Genomic DNA, 17,877 nt, shown 5'->3' on the forward strand with positions numbered 1-17,877 from the left:
CTTCATGTAAAAATCCAGAATCTGTGAATCTGTAGATATCGTTTATTTCTTCTACTGTAAAGTTCATTCTCAGTGTTTCCACATCACACTTGTAGAAGTTAAACACTGGACCACGATTTCATGAAAACATTTATTAAACATCAGGATGATAAAAAACGAATCAGAACAGCAGGAGAGACTGAAACAGACGGTTCGGGTTTTTAGCACCTCAGTGGTTTTCAACATTTCAACATTTCACACCAGTTTACAGTTTCTGACGTACACTGAATTAAAGACAAAACACGTATAAATACACCAACATTCAGCAGAGATTTACTAAAATATACATTCTCCTGTTACCACAGTAATAACTGAACATCATGTGTAAAAAAAAACAAAAAAAAACAGCAGTTTAACGAGCAGATGCTTGTTTTGACATTTCTACTGTAGTTCAACAGGTCGATATAAACGTACACGCTATTCTTTACATTGACACTGATATGCAAGGCGACTAATTTAATAATAATAAAAAAATAAGTACAAAACAGGGCAGAAAGGTTTCAGTAAGCACCTGTCTTGATGTCAGAGGTCACACGTAGAGACTGAAAACACTGCGTCGTGTATTTTTTGTGTATTTCTGAAGTCTCAAATAGTTTCACATAATAATATTTCATCGTCCTCTCTGAACAGAAAACACTTATGTTTCCAGTCAAAACACACATCCTGTTTATTTTCTAAAATGAAATCCCTTCACCAGCAGCCAGAGGTAATAACAGCTGTAATAACATGTTGCAGCGACTATTTGGAATTTATGGAATGAGACATAAAAAAAAATGTAACAAAATATCAAAATCTCACCATCATTTCATCACATCTAAGTCTTGTGACTTGTGTCCCACTGCAGTTTAAAATGTATATTTCTCACTGCAGGTATTTAAATTATGATGATTTTTTACAGTAGTCAGCAGTGCTTTGATTACATGTATTAAAATGTATTTCAAACGACTTTAAAACTCATTTTGAAGGCTTATGAATATTATCAGCTTGTGTTTAACACTTATTACTTTCATAAGCAATCAAAACCTACATTCAGAAGCCCTGTGGAGTTCATTTACTAAGTCTGGATGACATGATAAAAATAACATAACTGACATGATGTATAAAAATCTAAACTAAATACAAAGTTTGTTGTCATTCGTTGGTCGTCGTCAGAGGAACAAACGGGAGTGTGTGTTGTGATTTAAAGCTGCGTGTGTGTGGAAGTCTTGTTTAACGCACACTCTGAGACATGTGCAGAGGAGTAAGCATCTCCTCAAAGATGGCTCCTTTCACGTTGGAGCCCCTCAGATTGGCCTCCTGAAGATCACATCCTGACAAGTCGCAGTTCTGGAAAAATACAAATAAAAAAAACACACATAAATTCTAACAGTCCATCATAAGTCCTGTTAATTATGGATGTTCAGTGTCTGTGTTTGTTTGTGGGGGTTTCGAGGGGTCTCAGGCTCCTTAATTAACACCTAACATTGACCAAAATATAAAGATATATATATATATATCGTGTTCTTCATGCTGTGGCGACACAAAGACTTGGTTTAAGGTTTAATCTAATCCATGTCCATGCTAAGCCGGATAATTTCATAAACGTCTGTTTTGTTCCTCAGTCCAGACTAAAACAGTGTTTTTCTTCCCTGAAAACGGAGCTTTTCCAAAACGTCCTCCAGAGTGTTTAAATGTGAAAAGATTGTAGTGTGTACGGGGGAAACGGAGCTTCGTACAAACGCTGTCATATCGCTGATAGAACACATGGTGGCGGTAACGCGGCGTTTTACTGGAAGAAGAAGAAGAAGAAACAAGAAGACGGAGAATTACCTGTTCTGGTGTTTTAATGTGGACGGAGGAATTAGTAGAAACGAGCTGAAACTCTCCTCTGAAGTGATGGAAACACGACTGTGTGTGTGTGTGTGTGTGTGTGTGTGTGTGTGTGTGTGTGCGTGCATACGTGTGTGTGCGTGCGTGTGTGCGCTCACCTCCAGGTCCGTCCCAGCCAGTGTTGCTCCTCTCAGATTGCAGTTCTTCAGTTTGGCGTTTTTCAGTGTGGCGACTCTCAGATTGATACCCGTCATCTGACTTCCCTCCATGTCTACACCCTTCAGGTTGGCTCCTGAAACACCAACACACACACACACACACACACACACACACGCACACACGCGCTGACATGTAAGATCAATACGAACGTCATCTTGTATCGTTGTGTGAACCTGAAGGAAACGTGTGATTGGCTGCTTCACCCTCCAGGTTGGCTTTGATTCCAGCAGGATCCTCAAAGTTACAGCCTCTCAGTGAAGCTCCTTCAGCGTTGGTGCAAAGCATCTTCACACCCTGCAGGTTGGCTCCCTGAAACACACACACACACACACACACACACACACACACACACACACACACACACACACACACACCTACTGAATATGTGACTAATATTAATATTTCTCTTTCAACGTGGACTCAAACAAGCCGCTGTGACATGAAAGCGTTGCTAGACCTGCGGAGCTGAAGTAAAGGAATATGAGGACGTTGCATCTGTCGCTCGCTCATCATCACAAAAGATCTTCTCTACGGTCAGAGTTCATCTCTCACCTCTCGGCCTTCAACCAGACAAAAACAGCTCATATTTCTCCGCTTCTCATCTCTCTCCACCGGCTCTCTGCTGCTGCTCACACTTGGATTGTACGTGGCTTTGGACCAAAGTGTTTGCCAAATGCATAAATGTAAAAATAAATGTAGATAAATGACAGACTCATATTAAATACTGATATTTCTCTTCTCCTAATTTTGCTGGATTACGCTGCTGCTTAAGCTGTTGATACAAACCACTTCCTGCACAGCTGAACAATCAAGTAATCAGGGTTTGATCGTCTCTTCTGCTTTTTCATTCTTAACACAACTATTTGTGTTAAAAACATCTTGCAGGATCTGAACTGTGAGCCTTGGCTGCCGGGGTTGAAGCAGTTATCCTGCAGGTGTTTTTGCTATTATTACTACTAGTCATATCTCTATTATTATTATCGTTGTTGTTATTGCTTCTCTGTCTCTCTCCACCTCCCTCTTTCTTCCTCTATATACCAGACCGGTCGAGGCAGATGGCGTCCACCTAGAGTCTGGTTCTGCTTGAGGTTTCTTCCTGTTAAAGGAGTTTTTCTTCGCTTATTTCTGTCATTTTTCTTGTGTACAACTGATCTTAACACCATGTCTTCCAGGAGAAAATAAACGCTGTTATCTCCGTATTTAAGCAATAAGCGTGTCTCTGTGATGACCTGTCGTTCAGAGCAGCTGTCAACATGTTTTCCTTCCTCATGAAAGAGTTTCTTTCTAATACGACCTGACTCTTAAAGTCTGTGTCAGTGTTTACTCTCCCTGATGTTGAAACTTGTTCATGAATGCTGCTAATCTAAACTAATCTAAACCTGCGTGAACACAACAACGACTCACATCCAGAGAAGCCAGGGACAGGTCCGCCCTCTCCAGGTTCGCTCCGCTCAGGTTGGCGTGGGTCAGGTTGGTTCCTCTCAGGTTGGCCATCTTGAAGTTGATGTAGCGCAGATCCAGACGAGACAGATCAGCGCCGGTGAAGTTCAGACCCTGAAGGATCACAAAGCGTATGATGAATACGAGGGACTGTGTGTTTCCTGCGGTTATGATTCAACTGACAAAAAAAATGTTATTCTTGTCACGTTATCCGTTTCCTGGAGAGTAACCCTGCTACAGCTGTTTTAGAGGTGGTGCAGATGTTTGTGACTGTCTACCTGACATCGCAGCTCTGACTTGGTCGTGGTGGCCAACAGGAATCTGATAAACTCCTTCCGGCTCAGAGGAGAGTGGTCTTCAGGGGGCTGAGAGGCCTGAGCAGGAGAAACAGATGTGAAAACACTGAATAAACGTCTCACAGATATATATTTTCACACTCACTCACCTTTATGAGGGTCTCCAGCTGCTCGGCCAGCTGTTCGATACCGAAGAATCGAGCCTCTTCCAGCACACCTGCAGCGGACAGTCAGGAGGTTAGAAAGCTTCATCATGTGACTGATCTGTTCGTGTCTGTAGATGTGACGAGTGTCTGTTCTACCCAGCGGGTTGATCCCTTCGTTGATGATCAGCTGTCCGTGTCTCAGATAGTTGAGGATGGGTTCAAAGTAGTCTGGGCTGCGATCTATCAGGTACGCTCCCTGTGAGTCCTGCTTGTTGCCCCAAACATCTGGATCACAAACAAAAACAAGCAGACATGAAGTAAAAGTGAGAAAAGAGATCGATTGTTCATCTTCATCTGATAACGGGTTTAATGAAGGTCTTCACCTTTCTCTCTGAACATGTGGGCCAGCATGCTCTCAGGCTCTTTACTGACCAGTGTGCTCCTGCAACACACACACACACACACACACACACACACACACAATAACACACACACAATAAATAATTAGGTCAAATATATTCATTCATACACACATAAGACACTCAAATATCAACATTGGAAACAACACAATGACACAACTTAAAGATTTCTGCAGTAATGTTGACACTTTTAACAACACGTCAAACAACAACAACGAAAAGTTACTGAGGAGGGAAAATAAAACTTTCTGAGCTAACTAGCTTGGTAACAGTCAGTTAGCATGTTAGCTCTTAGCTGTTCAACCTTAGCCTCCTTATAATACTGCAGATTTTCAAATGACTGAATTAAAACTTTGCTCCACAAACTAGTTGTTACATAGAGATGAGTTGTTACTGAATATTTACAGCTGTTAGCTTAGCTAAGTTAGCTTAGCATAACCTCATTGTAAACTGCATGAATGCTACTGATTATAAAACACATATTTCTCCATGCAGATAGAAATAAAAGAAAGTCAGACCAACATTCACAAAAGACTGAAAGTTTTTTTTATCTTCTGGCTCCTAAAACTGTTATTTTTATTAATGTGTGAAGTAGATAAACTAGCTAGCAGCCTCTAAGAACTCAGGAAGGACTTGAAGCACAAACTCAGAGACGGATTAACAGGAAGGACCAGAACAGCGTATTGTTGTCCATCCATGATCCAAACAGTCGTATTTACCTCGTGGTGGTGAAGCAGCGTCCACCCACGTTTAGCGTCAGCCAATCGGTGTGAGTCTGACAGTTTTCAGGGCCTCCGACGTCGTACTGAGGATCTACACACAGGTCAGTGAGTTACTGAGAGGGACTGTGATGCTCTTCATGATCTTGTTTTAAGTTTGAGATGATTAAAAAGTCTGTTGACTCAAAATCCAGAGCTGAAGCTAACGATTATTGTCATTATCGATTGATCGTTTAGTCTATAAAACATCAGAAAACAGTAAAAAAATGTCAATCTCAGTTTCCCAGAACTCCATGGTGACGTCTTCAGATGTCTTGTCAAACCTAAACCTGCAGATATTCACTTTACTGTCATGTAAAGTCAAGAGAAGCTGTAACCATCACATATATGCTTGAAAAATGAATCAAAATGATCAATCGATTATCAGAATAGTTGCTGATTCATTTGTAGTGGATTGACTAACTGCTGCAGCTTCTTCTCCTCTACTGGTATCTACTCATGCAGATAGTGTTTGTTTGATTTGTCCAGGTTTTTACGATACATTGGAGGTAAACAGCAGGAGGATTTGCTGCTTTGATTGATCTTAAAGGATAATAAACTGAACGTCTTCAGGTTTTAGACTGCTGGTCGGACAAAACAAGACATCTGAAGATGAAACTGTAACATTTATCAACATTTTATAGACCAAACCATTAATCAAGCAAATAATCTGAAAAAGTTGTATTACAGCTTGATAAATTGTCTACTTTATTCTGAAATTATTACTGTTCTATTGTCAGAATATTTTTCCCTCAAAATATCTCATCTTTATTCTCAAAATATATTTCCTCCCCTCAGAGATCTGTGGTAACTCACATTATTTTATATTTTGAGTGAAAAAAGAATTCAAGTTTTATAAAATCTAATTTAACAAGTGAACTTTACCATAAACTTACCTTCAAATGAATCTTCCTCTGATATGTACAGCACATCATCATCTCTGCAGACAGACACACAGTGACACAGTGGTTTCCAACCTTTTTTTGGCTTTTGACGTCTTACAAAAAGCAGTGTGTAGTCGGGGTCACATTTCACATGTCTATGAGTTGTTAACAGCTCCACCAAATAGTGATTTTTCCCTCTAAACTTCTCACATGCTTTCATTTCAATAAATGTTCAAATGATCCAATATTTCAGCAAAAATCAAAGATTAGAGAAAAAGTCCAAAAACTGAAAACAGATTTGTGTATCAGAACTTTGTTTTTTCTTCTTTCCTCTCCCATTAATCATCTCACCACCCCTCAGATTTATCTGCTGACCCTTTGGAGGGGCCCGACCCCTAGGTTGGGAACCACTGGACTAAACTAGCTAACTGTATATAAAGTAGTGTAAACTAGCTCCACCTCCAGCAGCTACAACAGTAACATGCTGCTCTAACACTGATGCTTCACTATTAATAATCTAATGATGTCATATATAATAATATATCAGTCAGAGGGACCAAACCACTACTTTTACTGCAATACTTTAACTACATCAAGCTCATAATACTTATGTACTTTTACTGCAATACTTTAACTACATCAAGCTCATAATACTTATGTACTTTTAGTGTAGTAGGATTTTACATGCAGGACTTGTAATGGAGTACTTTTACATTGTTGTACTGGTATTTTAGTAAAGTACTTCCTCGTAAATCTCACCTGATGAGTGTGATATCGTCTATGAGGCCGCCGTTCCCGTTATAAACACTAGAGGCTCTTATCCCCAGCTTTGAACTGGCCACAGACAGTAAATCCTCCAGGGAGCCGTACACGGCCACCACCTGCACGGTAACACCGGTAACACACATAACAAACATGTTACACGACCGTTAATTACACAAAATGTCCGACATCAGCTTGTAACGGTAAATTAACGGTAAGCTAACGCGATGTAAACTAGCCGTTTTGGCACATATCTCCCTCTTTTATCTTCCACAGGTTACCTTTCCATTTGAGGACGTGCCGTTGACAAACAGTGTGACTCTTCTCATGGCAGAATAACATCAACTTAACTGTCAACTGGTCTTAATTTTCCCCATTTAATACATATTTTTTTTAGCGACAATCTCTTTACTCTTCTCTTCCTTTTCCTGACTCCGCTCAAAACGCCCAGCACCAGCGAAACAGCCAATCAGACACTTAGATTAGACGCAACAGCCAATCAGCAAAGCAGGTGGGCGGGACCTCAACGTCTCCCCTTTTTTCTTAAAACTTCATTTCACAAATAGCTTCAGTGCCATCAAGTGACGATGCAAGAAAACAACAAAACGTAGTCTTGATGACCTGCCTGCGGAAATACATGACATGTTTTAAATTGGGAGGTTTACAGCCCGGGGGAATGAGTTTAATGGGCGACACTTGTTGCCCGTACCTGAACTACTCTATTGCCAGCATTTAATTTCTCATGAACGGTGGAACATTGGAAATTATGACTTTTTTAACGGAGTTAACTGACGAGAACACCGGAGTGTCTTCAATATTAACACCGCTCTCAACCACACGATTTACTTTGTCCGCCCTGTCCAAAAACAAAACCACAGCGAAAAACAACATAAAATGAAAAAAAAAGTAAACTCCACTGCATTCACCATGCTCATTCAATGAAAGAGAGAGAGAGAGATGTTAGAGAGGAGAGACAGATATGTTAGAGAGGCGGGAGAGACAGATGTTGGGGAGGAGGGAGATGTTAGAGAGGAGAGAGAGAGAGATGTTAGGGAGGAGGGAGAGATAGATGTTAGGGAGGAGGGAGAGATAGATGTTAGGGAGGAGGGAGAGATAGATGTTAGGGAGGAGGGAGGAGAGGGAGAGAGAGATATGGAGGAGGGAGGAGAGAGATGTTAGGGAGGAGCTAGAGATGTTAGGGAGGAGAGAGGAGAGAGATGTTAGAGAGGAGAGAGGAGAGAGATGTTAGGGAGGAGAGAGATGTTAGGGAGGAGAGAGGAGAGAGATGTTAGAGAGGAGGGAGGAGAGAGATGTTAGGGAGGAGAGAGAGATAGATGTTAGGGAGGAGGGAGGAGAGGGAGAGAGAGATATGGAGGGAGGAGAGAGATGTTAGGGAGGAGAGAGTGCCACGTGTGCCACGTACGAGTGGGGTGCTCCTTATTTAATTTGGACTTCCTCCCCCCAGTTTTCCCCTCACTATCAGTAAGCCTCAGCACTGGAGCAGCGTGTTAGCACTTTAGTTCTCTTTTAAGTCATTTTTAACATATTGCGACCAACTAAATAAATTTGTTAAATATTTGTTAAACATTGAACCACGTCTCCTGCCTTTCCTGGTATTACTTACCTGCATGCCTCTCCATTGCCATTTATATTTATTTAAAATTCCCTGGGTGAAATTCCCAGGGTGGCGTTGTCGGTTTTCTTTTCAAATTTCATAAACTTAAATCTTTACCCATAATATTGTATCAGCCCTTGTATTGCCTTGTTGCCAAGGTGTGGGTTACTGGTGTTCAGTGACCCTTTGGCTGATGAATCTCCTCACGCACCTGGTGTTATGGGGATGAACATCCTGCGGAGATGCTACAGGATGCTGTTTGGGCAACATGGTCTCGCCCTGTTTGATCTACCCACTGTCACTGAAGCACCAAAATCTGTGGTGCAAGCATTGCAGAGATGCCATCAGACCTCTAAAGACCCTCCTCCTGAAGCTGCTGGTAAGGTCAAGGTGCAAGGCGAGAAGGCTTGCTGCATCCCTGGTGGCACCATGCAGGTGGCTCTAGCTACATGTTCTGCACAGCACTCTGGCACTACTGCACTCTTTGAGCCCTCAGATCAGGGACTTCCTGCTGGACTACTGGCCTCCCCAGCACTGGTTCGAGTGGAGAGCGGTACTGCATACATCCCCATTGTGAATGTGGGTTCTTGGGATGTACTGCTTTACCCATGAACAGTGGTAGGTGCCTTGGGTGAGGTTCGTGTGGTGAGTTTGCCCCCTGGTGTTGTGGAGGTTTCATCTCATACAGCCACCATGGCCTCCCAAGTTGTGGCTCCCACACTGCCAGACCAGGTAGATGCAGTAGCCCTGTCAGTTTTGTCCGCTGAAGAGCAGAAGGAAGTACGATGTCTTTTGCAGAAACACGCCTCTTTTCTTCCCATGATGGTGACTTGGGTTGCACTAACTTGATTTCCCACAAAAAACATTTCTTTTTGATAAAGCTTATAGTTAGGGCCGACCAGGCTCGCCTTGGATCAGCCTTTAGTTATGCTGCTATAGGCCTAGACTGCTGGGGGACTTCCCATGATGCACTGAGCTCCTCTCTCCTCCTCCTCCTCCTCTCCATCTGTATGCATTCATGTAACATCAATGCATGTCACTAACTGTGCTTCTTCCCCAGAGTTTTTTTTTGTGCTTTCTCATCTCACAGGAAACCTTGGGTTCAGGGCCGAGCCTTCACGGTCCTTCACAGTCCTGTAGGCATCCTTCTCTGGCTATTGCTCTGTCATTGTCATTATTGTTATGATTGTTGTTATTCTGTCCCCCCCCCCCCCCCCTCCCCTTTCCCTCTTTCTTTCTCTCTCTCAACCCAACCGGTCAAAGCAGATAGCCGCCCACCAAGAGCCGGGTTCTGCTTGAGGTTTCTACCCGTTAAAGGGGAGTTTGTCCTTACTGCTGTCACCAAGTGCTGCTCATGGGGGAATTGTTAGGTCTCTGTAAATCAAAGAGTTCGGTCTTGACCTGCTCTATGTGAAAAGTGCCCTGAGATGACTTTTGTTGTGATTTGGCGCCATATAAATAAAAATTGATTGATTGATTGATAACAAGTTATATATTAGTGATTGCACTATATTGTGTTATTCTATCCTGCTTGATGCATTTTTCTGTGAATCGTGAATAAAATGTGAGCTTCATGATTGGTATCTTCACTGGATCATCAGCTGCTTTCTGAGTCTGTTGCTGAACTTTGTTCATTAAATGTCTGTTTGACTTTATTCTGAGCAGCAAGTCTGACAGAGACTCAAACAAAACACAGCTCACATCATCATAATGAACATATCCTGAAGAATATGAGATCAACTCTGGATAATGCAGTTTCCTGTAGTGACCACTAGATGGAGCCACAACGGATGTGACAACAACAAGTCTGTCATAACACATTAAAAATCTATTTAATCTGCTCCATGTTTACTTAACTCAGTATTCAACTATAACTGAAACACCTCTAATAATATATTTTAAGTCATTAAGTCTTCACTCACCTTTAGTTTCCTCCATCAGAGAAATCTACAAACTGTCCTTGAAGCTGTTTGTGTCTCATGTTAACGTTCAGGACAGAGCAGAAACTACAGGGCTGAAACTTCTATATCATTTTTATTAAAAAGCAACATCCTCCCCAGCTTTACTCATATTTTTGTTAGACACACCCTTAATTATGTTAAATAATATATATCCGTCTATAATCTGTTTTTGTTCATTAAATGTTTGTTACTGAAACAGTTTCTCTTTATTATATTAGGAAGGAGAGATTTGACTTTTAAACATTTACTTTGAACACATTTACAATATTTATTAACCATTATGTACACTATAAAAAAAAATACACCACATTAATACATACATATTTACAAGGTATCAGAACGATGTCAGCACATGAACTGAACTGTTCATATAGAGCAGAGCACTCCTCCATCACCCCCAATCAGCTGGAAACTGGGACCTCGTTCATTCCTATGAAAGTTGCTCAGTGGCACATGAACATGTTTGTTTTATAAGAGCTGGATACCAGACTAAAAGTGGCGTCCATTCAGTCCTATAGGAACTGCTCGGCTGGTGCATACACCAAAAAAGTTTCTAGCTTCCAAGTTGTTGTACTGTTTGTTGTTGTGCTGTTGTATGTTTTTGATTGTGGGGGTGACTACAGATGCAAATTAGCTTCAAGCTAACTCCGGTGAAGTGCATCTTTAATGTTTATAACTGCACACTGTCCCAATCAATAAAACAAATCAAATCAACAACTGGTTCTCTTCTATATATTCTTCATATATTCAACCAGATCAATCTGCCATCCTTGTTGTTCAAAGATCCCTGAAACCATGATGTAAAAAGCTAATGTCTGTCTTTCTGTTTCTGTTTCATTTTGTTTAGACTGCTTCCAAGAAATCATGTGACCTGCTGCCTCTCTGCTGATATAAGGCCATCGGGGCTCTGACTCCTCTCCTCAGCATCTCAGCATCTCCTCAAGTCAACATCACAGGTAAGAACACTTTACCATGAAATACTTTCAATATCAGGATTTTTGGGACACAAATGCCATAGGTGGAAAAAAAAACTCACTATAACTGGCTTTAATAACTTAATAAATGAAATGTTATAGAATAACATTAAATAAAATGAAAAGCTGAAATTAAATTTAAAAGTGTTTTTTTTTCCTGTGAATGAGCTCTAACACAGCATTTAATAATGATGAAAATGTTACATGATAGAGATTTTAATTTTCTCTCATTATTAGTAACAAAAGACATCAAAGTTTTAAAGGAACACGTCTGTGTATGTGACTGAAGATGGACAGAGACGTCTGGCTTTAAATATTATTATTATGCAGCTGTCAGCTCATGATAGTGATGCCAGGATTAAAGAGACTGATAGTGTGTCACTCCTGTTCTAGTAATATTGATTCTGAGCGGTTTGTCACTGTGGATTTTAGCAGGTTATAAACAATATGTCACTCATGTCATAAACACATTCTTATGATATGCTTGCTATACTGATGCTGTGATTCATAAACAGATTATGATAATGCTGATTCATGGTGGTAATGAGTATCTGTATATCATAATACACAGCAACTCGCCAGAATAAAACGTTGGCATTAAACGTTTCTGCAAACCACAATAATATTTACGTTTCAACACGTGAAATACGTATCAAATCAACATTTCTAAAGTGACGTAGTTCACATGCGATCTATATGAGCTGATCTTTCCTATTAGGAGGAGGAGGAGGAGCAGGTTGATGGTTAGTAAGTTACATTAAGTCAGCAGAGATCACGGTTCGAGACCACCTCGAAACAAATGTCCGCTTCCCGTTTCAACCGACAAAAGCGGGTGTTTTTTTTTTTTAGCGAGACGTCAGGACATTTGCAGCCGTCTTTCTGGCGATTAAAACCGGGTAGAAATGTTAATATGCTACGTTTGTAGAAATGTTGATATGATACGTATTTCACGTGTTGAAACGTTAAGATATTCAACGTTTCTGCGGTTGAATGATGGACGAGAGGCTGGCTGCTATTTCTTTGCTGCCATTGATTGTCTGGATAGAAACTGAATATATGAACTGGTCAGTCGGCTCAAACGCAGCACACTGCGACAGAGCAGGTTATTTTAGCACAACAGCCAGCTAGCTAGTTTACAGAAGGCTTTTCTCCCCTGAATTTAGCATCAGAAATACGTCAAACCCGCTACTAACACTCCTCAATAGTATTTCAATCAGTTACACCATAACTGTCCATACAGGGTCCGGCAGCGCGTCCTACACGATGTTTCTATTCATATCTTTGCGATAATACAGCGCAGAAATATGGTTCAAATATGTCCTGAATCTGTAGACTCTCCCCTGTTGATCAATGTATGTTATGAGATTTTACGTGACTCACAGCCGGAGATAATAGGCTGAGAAGACAGCTTGCCCGCATCTCACAGTGCGTGATTGGTGGACTCGTGTGACTGTCTTCGGGAAACCAACCAATTGACTCAGCAAGGTGGACAGACACACACATACACACACACACACACACACACACACACACACACACACAGTCACCGGCTGCGGAAGTCCAAAGGGATTTGGGGCTGTTGCTCATTTTATGGATGATAATGGAAATATGTTACGGCATGATGAGTTCTGTGAAGATCTATAATAGATAGAAGCCGTATCAGTCTCCCTGAGGTCAACAGTTAAAGAGGACATTCTGTACACAAAGATCTCTTTTCAGACTCTGAAAAGACCTTTTAATCAACAACATTTCCTCATTATTATGTTGATATAAATGCTTAATCCAGACAGCAGGACATTTCCTTCAACACATATATGCTTTATGTTTCCATTTGGTAGAAAACAAAGATCATTTCCAGGAGACGTTGTTGTCAAAAGGTTCTTCACATCTTTATTTCACTTTATGATGGTTTTTCATTTTGTCCACCTAGATACCAGAAATACCTGTTTCATCCTCACCGTGTGGAGTCTCTCTGCCAGGCAGCATCATGGATATGATGTGAGTAACATTATCACAAATGACTGTAGAGAGAGACAGAGAGAGACCTGTAGTTTTACAGTAATGTTGTTATATACGATAAATTAAAACTAAGATAAAGTTGGATGAAGTTACGAGACACAAACACAATACAGAAAAAGTCACTGTTGAGTTACTGTAGAAATATTTTAAAGTATTACAGATATGTTAGAAGTTACATCAAAGAACGTAAAGTATGTGAACCTCATTGTAAAATCAGGAAGCTTCCAGATATGTGTTGATATGATATGTGTTTAAGCAGTTCTTTATTTTTTCTCTATTTTTTTCCCATACAATCAGTAACGTCTCATCCAAATACAACGACATCATCACCAAAAGTCTTCTGATCTCTTCAGGATCTCCTGCCGTCTACCAGCTGACAACACAGAAGGAGAAATTTGGAACTCTGACAAGAAAATCTGTTGGTGAGAGAAACCTGAACCAGACAAACAAAACCGTCTTACTTGTAGGTGAAACAGGAGCAGGAAAATCTACTCTGATCAACGCTCTGTTCAACTACGCCATGGGAGTGAAGTTTGAAGACAACATCTGGTTTGAGATCGTAGAGAGAAGTCAGTCAGAGAGTCAGACAGATGAGGATGAGGAGGAAGGTCAGTGTGACAGTCAGACATCAGATGTGATCGTGTACCAGATCTTTGGTTTCGAAGGTAAAACTCTGCCCTTCTCTCTGACCGTCATCGATACTCCTGGATACGGAGACACCAGAGGGATCGAACACGATGTCGTCATCAGTCAAAGATTGTTTGACTTGTTTCGTTCAGAAGACGGAGTTCATGAACTCGATGCGGTGGGTCTGGTGCTGAAGGCGAGCGAGAATCGACTGAGTGACCGTCTGAAGTACGTCTTTGATTCAGTGAAGTCTCTGTTCGGGAAAGACATCGAGAAGAAGATCGTCGCTCTCATCACAAACTCGAATGGAATAACACCTCAAGATGCTCTGAAAGCTCTTAAAGTCGCGAACATTAAATGTGCCAGAAATGAGAGTGAACAGCCCGTCTACTTCCTGTTCGATAACTGCCAGAACAAACAGAGAACAGAGGAAGATGAGCCGGCTTTAGAGTACACGTGGAAGGTAACGGAGAGAGGAATGGCTCGATTCACAGACTTCCTGAAAAGATCTACACCACAGATGCTGATAACGACAGTCGAAGTGTTGAGAGCACGCATCAGACTGACGGCCTGCATCAACAACCTGCAGGACAGAATCCAGCTGATTGAACTAAAACAGAACGAGATCCAACAGACCGAAGACATCCTGAAGAAATATGAACTAGAGATGAAGTACAATAAGAATTTCACTATAGAATACGACGAGGCCTACAAAGAGAAAGAAACTATCAAGGGCGGGAAGTGGCTCTGGATTTTTTACGCAGCAGCTGTCACCTGTAACGTCTGTGAAGAGAACTGTCACTATCCTGGATGCACAATGGCCCGGAATCCTAAAAGCTGTGAGGTCATGAAACGTGGTCACTGCACTTCGTGTACCAGGAAGTGTCCTGTATCAGATCATGTGAAAGAAGAGTGGATTTATGTGAACAAGACCAGGAAAGTTAAAAAGACCTTGGTGGAGTTGATGCAGAAATATGAAGGAAAGCAAAAGGAGCGCAAAGACCTGTTGTCATCTCTGAAAACAGAGAAAGGAAAGCTTCACAAAGAGAAGAATGTTTTGCTGGATGAGGCCTACCAACATGTTATCAGACTGGAGCAGATCGCCCTGAACGTTAACTCGCTGTCCACTCATGTCCACTTGGACTTCCTGATTGAGAAGATGAAGGAGAGAGGAGACAAAGAGAAGTGGAAGCAGTTGGAGGGGATGAAAAACCGAGAGGATGAATTATTCACAGCAGCGCTGCGGTACATGTACGGTAAACTAAAAGCAGTTAAAGATGCAATGAAGTACGTGAATCAGTCGGCTGTGTAGACAACAAGGTCTGTTCATACAAATGTTTAAACATCACAAACGTTATTTCATTATAATCCTTCTACATCAGGAAAATAATTGAATCATCTTTTAAATTTGAAACGTGTGATTGTGAGAAACAGCCGCTGAGCTCTGTTGCTGTTTGTTCTTGTGGTTTAATGTTTAATTAAGCAATATTACACTCGGGTGTGCTTTACCGTCATTATTGGCACGACAGTGATGCGGTCAGGAACGTAAACACCTCTGAAGTGCCAACAATGACGGTAAAGCACACCCTCAAGTGTAATATTGCAATTATACAACATTTACCAACAAAATAAAAGATACAAACAAAATTTATTCATATTATGAGGCAGTTCACTCTAAAAATAAAAAAACATTTTGCTTGTGTTTCCATGGAAATACATGGGGTATGACTAATACCTGGAAAACAATCACTGACATCAGTAGAATCCTATGTAATGAAACCTAGTTTACTACTCCAGCAAGTAGACCGACCCTTAGTAACGCCCTAGCAACAGAGACGATTTCTAGTCCCTGCTGACTCAGCTAGCCAACTTCAGCTAATGCTTTCTGGAGATCGCGGCATTTCCCAAACTGAATAAATACCTCACATATAAACACAAAACTACTTTGCTAGCTCAATCTCGTTGTAACTAAGGTATCCACTGAAATTTTTTTTTTCCATGGACAGATTTAGCTACTTTTTCCGCAAACTTCACAGACATTTTTAAGCTAGTAGCGCCGTAGCACCAGCACAGCTAATGGAGCAACACAGTACATAAAATAAAACAAACAGAAACGTCAGATAGGTCGGACCACCGTGTTTAACTATATATCTTCAAACGTTACAGTTACAAGTTCACGTCTCTGCAATTCAAATCAACCAGCAGTCGTCTACCCGGAAGTGACTTGTTGTTAGCGCAACGTCACAGTCTGTAGTTTTAATGAAGGGCGGAGTGATATTTTTAGTGATGAGGCTTTTTTTATTTGAGCATGGCTAGGTGTGCTGTCATGCTTATTTGAGCACGTCCTTAAATGTCTAGTTGACCAATCAGATTGCTTGGTCGGAACTACGTGTTGCATAATTATTGACGTCACTTCACTGTTCAGATTACAGGAGAATCATTTGTTGATCCGCATCAGTCAAAGCACAAACCAGAAACTGTCTCATGGTAACAGCAGCTGTTGCTTTTTTTTTTTACATCACTTCCTGTCATAGTTCAGCCTCTTTTCTGCTTCTCGGCTTAATTTATCAGATCAAAGACTTCAGTAAACAAGAAACAAGGACAGGAGTTCTGGTTCCAGTAGTTACAGAAGAGGATTAGAGAAACCTGGTTCAGATTTCTCCGCCATGTATGTGAGAAACAAAGTTATTAATCAGCTTTAAAGCGAGTTCACATGTGCAGGACAAAAGACTACAGATGAGGAAAGTAACAGCAGAGCAGCATCCATCAAAAGTCTGATTGAAACTGAAACTAAGAAATTCTCCTGTAGCATCTAAAGAAGTCAGTTCATTTAAAGTTTATCAAACATGATTGATTTTCTCATTTGAATCCGTTTGTTCAGACGATGTTACAGAACGTAGAGAGATGAGAACTCCAGCTCAAGAGGTGGTAATGTTAGTTTTCTTACTGAAAAGAGAGAAGCATTTTGGATTTTCTATTTCCAAAGTTTATCTCTGGGGGGCATGAATGATGTAGTAGAATGTAGAATGTAGAGGGTTTTTAATACCTCTTATTTATGTGGTTTTGTAGTGTTTTTTATGATGGAATTTTGTAATGATGTATTGTGTGTTTTTTTTATTACTTTTTATTTTTATCAATTTATATTGTTGTATTATGCATCTTTCTGCTCTCTCTATACACAGCACTTTATAAAGCCTTTTATCTTTACTATTACTACTATTATTATTATTGTCATTATCATAATCAAAGTGTTTCTAAATGTATGTCATATCTAATAGGCACATTTTTAGATGACCAAAAACCCAAGCACCACCTCCATAGTTGCACCTTTTTGGTTAATGGACCAAATATGGAGTCACCCATGTCCCTTCTTGGGCAACGATTGGCCTGAAGTCACATGACCATATATCCGACCCATCTTTGTAGATGCCCCATTGGCTGATATGTGTCTGGATGTATATGATTGGTTGTCTTTTTCATACCCAACTCCCAACGACCCTGATGGAGGCCACAAGCCGAAACACGTCGGTCAACTAATAAAGTTGTTCTTCATACTACAAGTGTTGCTGGAGTCCTCGTCTCTCTTCTCCGTGCATCTTGGAAGTAGGTGAAGTTGTGCCAGCAGACCTTCACTCTGATGTTACAGAACGTAGAAATGTTCTGCTGTGTTGGACGTGAATCCAACTTTCTGATGTTTGTGTCTCCGAGTCGAGTCATGAAATGTTTGATGAGATTTTCTTCACGTGTTTTTGAATCGTACAGCTTGTAAAGATTAGTTTAATATTTCAGATGACACAGGTCATGTTTCATGTTCTTTATTTTCTAACAAGTTATATATTAGTGATTGCACTACATTGTGTTATTCTATCCTGCTTGATGCATTTTTCTGTGAATTGTGAATAAAATGTG

At 40.7% G+C, this 17,877-nt stretch overlaps 3 protein-coding genes across 4 annotated transcripts in view; 2 read left to right on the forward strand and 1 right to left on the reverse strand.

Moving 5' to 3' along the window:
* LOC122968041 (oocyte zinc finger protein XlCOF6-like) overlaps positions 1-17,877 on the forward strand; it is an 813,118-nt gene that overhangs the window by 243,006 nt on the left and 552,235 nt on the right. The gene's annotated exons all lie outside the window — the stretch shown is intronic.
* kctd9b (potassium channel tetramerization domain containing 9b) lies at positions 117-7,419 on the reverse strand. The gene is made up of 12 exons (XM_044333010.1): positions 7,054-7,419; positions 6,770-6,891; positions 6,023-6,066; positions 5,088-5,181; positions 4,333-4,391; positions 4,106-4,234; positions 3,953-4,020; positions 3,786-3,881; positions 3,472-3,621; positions 2,271-2,376; positions 2,007-2,140; positions 117-1,365 (listed from the first exon to the last, which is right to left on the reverse strand). The coding sequence occupies exons 1-12, from the start codon at positions 7,099-7,101 to the stop codon at positions 1,249-1,251; spliced, it is 1,167 nt and encodes a 388-aa protein (XP_044188945.1). The 5' UTR covers positions 7,102-7,419; the 3' UTR covers positions 117-1,248.
* On the forward strand, positions 12,013-15,584 carry LOC122968051. 2 transcript variants are annotated; one of them, XM_044332991.1, is made up of 3 exons: positions 12,013-12,807; positions 13,253-13,320; positions 13,639-15,584. In XM_044332991.1, exons 2-3 carry the CDS (start codon positions 13,310-13,312, stop codon positions 15,278-15,280), a joined length of 1,653 nt encoding a protein of 550 aa, XP_044188926.1. In that variant the 5' UTR covers positions 12,013-12,807; positions 13,253-13,309; the 3' UTR covers positions 15,281-15,584. The 2 variants fall into 2 exon arrangements, with proteins under 2 accessions (XP_044188926.1, XP_044188925.1); XM_044332990.1 differs by lacking the exon at positions 12,013-12,807 and having other exon boundaries at positions 12,826-13,320.

This window comes from Thunnus albacares, chromosome 18, assembly GCF_914725855.1.
Source record: "Thunnus albacares chromosome 18, fThuAlb1.1, whole genome shotgun sequence".
NCBI classification, from domain to species: Eukaryota; Metazoa; Chordata; class Actinopteri; order Scombriformes; family Scombridae; genus Thunnus; species Thunnus albacares.

Excerpts from the sequence above, each read along its gene's own strand:
- kctd9b (XM_044333010.1), bottom strand. The coding sequence starts at position 7,101 with ATGAGAAGAGTCACACTGTTTGTCAACGGCACGTCCTCAAATGGAAAG. Across the intron at positions 6,892-7,053 it reads GCACGTCCTCAAATGGAAAG|GTGGTGGCCGTGTACGGCTC; the intron begins GTAACCTGTGGA and ends GTTACCGTGCAG. Across the intron at positions 2,141-2,270 it reads AATCAAAGCCAACCTGGAGG|GAGCCAACCTGAAGGGTGTA; the intron begins GTGAAGCAGCCA and ends TTGGTGTTTCAG.